This window comes from Plectropomus leopardus, unplaced genomic scaffold, assembly GCF_008729295.1.
Source record: "Plectropomus leopardus isolate mb unplaced genomic scaffold, YSFRI_Pleo_2.0 unplaced_scaffold20104, whole genome shotgun sequence".
Lineage (NCBI taxonomy): Eukaryota > Metazoa > Chordata > Actinopteri > Perciformes > Serranidae > Plectropomus > Plectropomus leopardus.
In genome coordinates this window covers 1-2,397 of record NW_024621723.1, presented here as the reverse complement: position 1 = coordinate 2,397, position 2,397 = coordinate 1, and the positions used below count along the sequence as shown (strand labels likewise).

The 2,397-nt window shown below is 40.7% G+C and overlaps 1 protein-coding gene across 1 annotated transcript; it reads left to right on the top strand.

Annotated features, from left to right (window-relative positions):
* Positions 1 to 1,522: 1,522 nt before the first annotated feature.
* LOC121965458 (guanylyl cyclase-activating protein 2-like) lies at positions 1,523 to 2,108 on the top strand (the record flags this gene model as incomplete). Its single annotated transcript, XM_042515602.1, has 3 exons — positions 1,523 to 1,717; positions 1,799 to 1,948; positions 2,094 to 2,108. Coding segments are annotated over exons 1-3 (360 nt in total), but the record flags the coding sequence as incomplete, so codon positions are not given.
* Positions 2,109 to 2,397: the final 289 nt, after the last annotated feature.

Sequence of the window (2,397 nt, the reverse complement as noted above, 5' to 3'; positions counted from 1 at the left end):
AACTTGCCCCACAGTGGCGGGTCCATACTAAACTGTTGAGCAGACAGGTCCTTTGATTGACAGAGTTGTATTTGAGGACAGAGGACAGAATCTGTAGGTGGGTAATGAGTGTGACGTGAGGGAGTGTCAAGTGCTTGAGAGGAGGTTCAGGAGAGAGAGGCTGTCATTTATATCTTTATAGACAGGATAAATTTGAAACACCCGTGACACAGTGTTATTATATGTTGAGTGGGAGTGAAGTAGTCCCTGGTACTTGCTGCCGTTTTAGCTTAATGTCACAATTCAAAGTTGATATGAGGGCTTTTCAGATCACTAACTGAGAGTACTGGAGTTGCTGGCGCTGACTCATTTGTAAGAATTGAGAACAGCTTGTTCTCTGATCTGATTCTGATCACCTTTAATCAACAATCAAATGCAGACCTCACGTTAGCAAATACCGTCAGCCAGAAGCTCTGCTCTCTAGGCCCTTTTGAGACTTCTTTGCCATCTCTTTGCTGTTATGTTTGAGGGAGACTTTGTGCTTCCCAAAACCTAGGTGGAGGAAATATACAACAAGTAGTTCCAACTAGGCAATCTATTTAAGCAACAAGACATTTAGAATGTGCTGAAGTCAGCATGACAACATGCCTTCCTCATCACTGGAAATGATCACACAGTTATCAGTCAAAATAACACTGTATACATAGAAAAATAATACTGTTAATTAAATGTTTAAGATAGAAAACAATAAAAACAATAAAGTCAATGTACAGCATTGTGTCATTTTTTATTCAACCTTAAATATATTGAGAGAGAAAGAGAGACAGAGAGAGAGAGAGAGAGAGAGAGATAGAGAGAGAGAGAGAGCTATATTTGTTTTGTTAATGCCGGTCAGTTGATAAAAATAACTGACACACTCACACACACACACAAACATACACACTCACCCTGGACCAATCCCTAGTGTGAAAATGCAAGGAAACACCCACCTCATTACCATATAAGCTGGGGAAACAAGAGAATAAATGTAATGACAGAAAATAAACAGCAAAATTAAGAATTTTGTTCTGCTCATACTTTCAGTATCTCATATCCGTAATCACAGGCCCAACCTTTGGCCCATTTTGTGGCTTCATTGTAAGGAGTGGAAGTAGCCTCAGAAATTCAAATAATTTTGTGAGGAGTGTTTCCACACGTGCGCACACACACGCACACGCACATACAGCTGATATCACAGCCAGCTGGATAAATTGACTTCACTTGTTCTGTCATTAAGTGGATACCACAGTTATCAGTGTTTTTGGCCCAGGGTGTCAGTAGTATTGCCAGATTGTCAGCCTTTGTTAGACAACACCTTGGTGGCTAAAGATCAAGTGATTAACAAGATTATAGGATTGCCTGCCATCCCTTTGCCTGCTCAGAGAGCTGCTGCACAGTCGTGCAAAGCTCTTCAGTTTTGAGCAGATGCCTTCGTCAACTGCAGACTCATAGATCCAAACTTTAATACATAGCCACATATTTGACCAAAGTCATCCAGGAGGCCATGGGACAAGAGGAGAGCCACAGTGAGGAGATGGACCTGCAACAGATCCAGGACCTGTGCATCATTTTCATGAAGGAATGTCCCAGCGGTGCCCTGCACCTACATGAGTTCAAGAGGATCTTCGGGGTACAGAGCAGCTCTGCAGAGGAGTCCCTCTACATTGAGACAATATTCCGCTCTTTTGACACAAATCGGGTAAAAGACGCAGCAAATTCTCAAACTAGAATTGGAATTTTAGTACCGCTGTGATTGCAACTCTGTATTTTTTGCTTACAGGATAACACACTTGATTTCCTCGAGTATATAGCAGCACTTCACTTGATCTTACGGGGGAATATTGAAGATAGACTCAAGTGGTCCTTCAAGATGTATGACAAGGACGGGAATGGAAAGTTGGACAGGCAGGAGGTGAAACGGATCATAAGGGTATGAAAGACCTTTTTACATATCAACTGTTTATTACCAACATTACTTTACTGTCAGTTGTTTTTGCAATTGATACAAGTGTTATGAGTCATAGTTTTGCAGAAAATAATGTCAATTTGAACAAAGTGAGGAGGGATATGCTTAGCTGATGTGTCAAATGGTCAGAATTTCCAGGTTTCATAACACAAATCCTCTAAGACAGATTATAGTCCTGGCCCAATATAGCCGAGGTCATGTACTGAGTTCACAGTATTAGATGAGGAGTGGAAGGTCTCTGACAGGGTCTCTGACACAAACATCTTTGGTAAGCTTTACAGTAAGCCTCTAAATTCAGAGATGTAAAATTAGCCTACAGCCCATGTGATCTGGTTTACTCTATGAGAATTAGGTTATATTTGTAACAGTAATCCAATTACAAAATGTTGTATTCCTTTTATACTGTGTATATA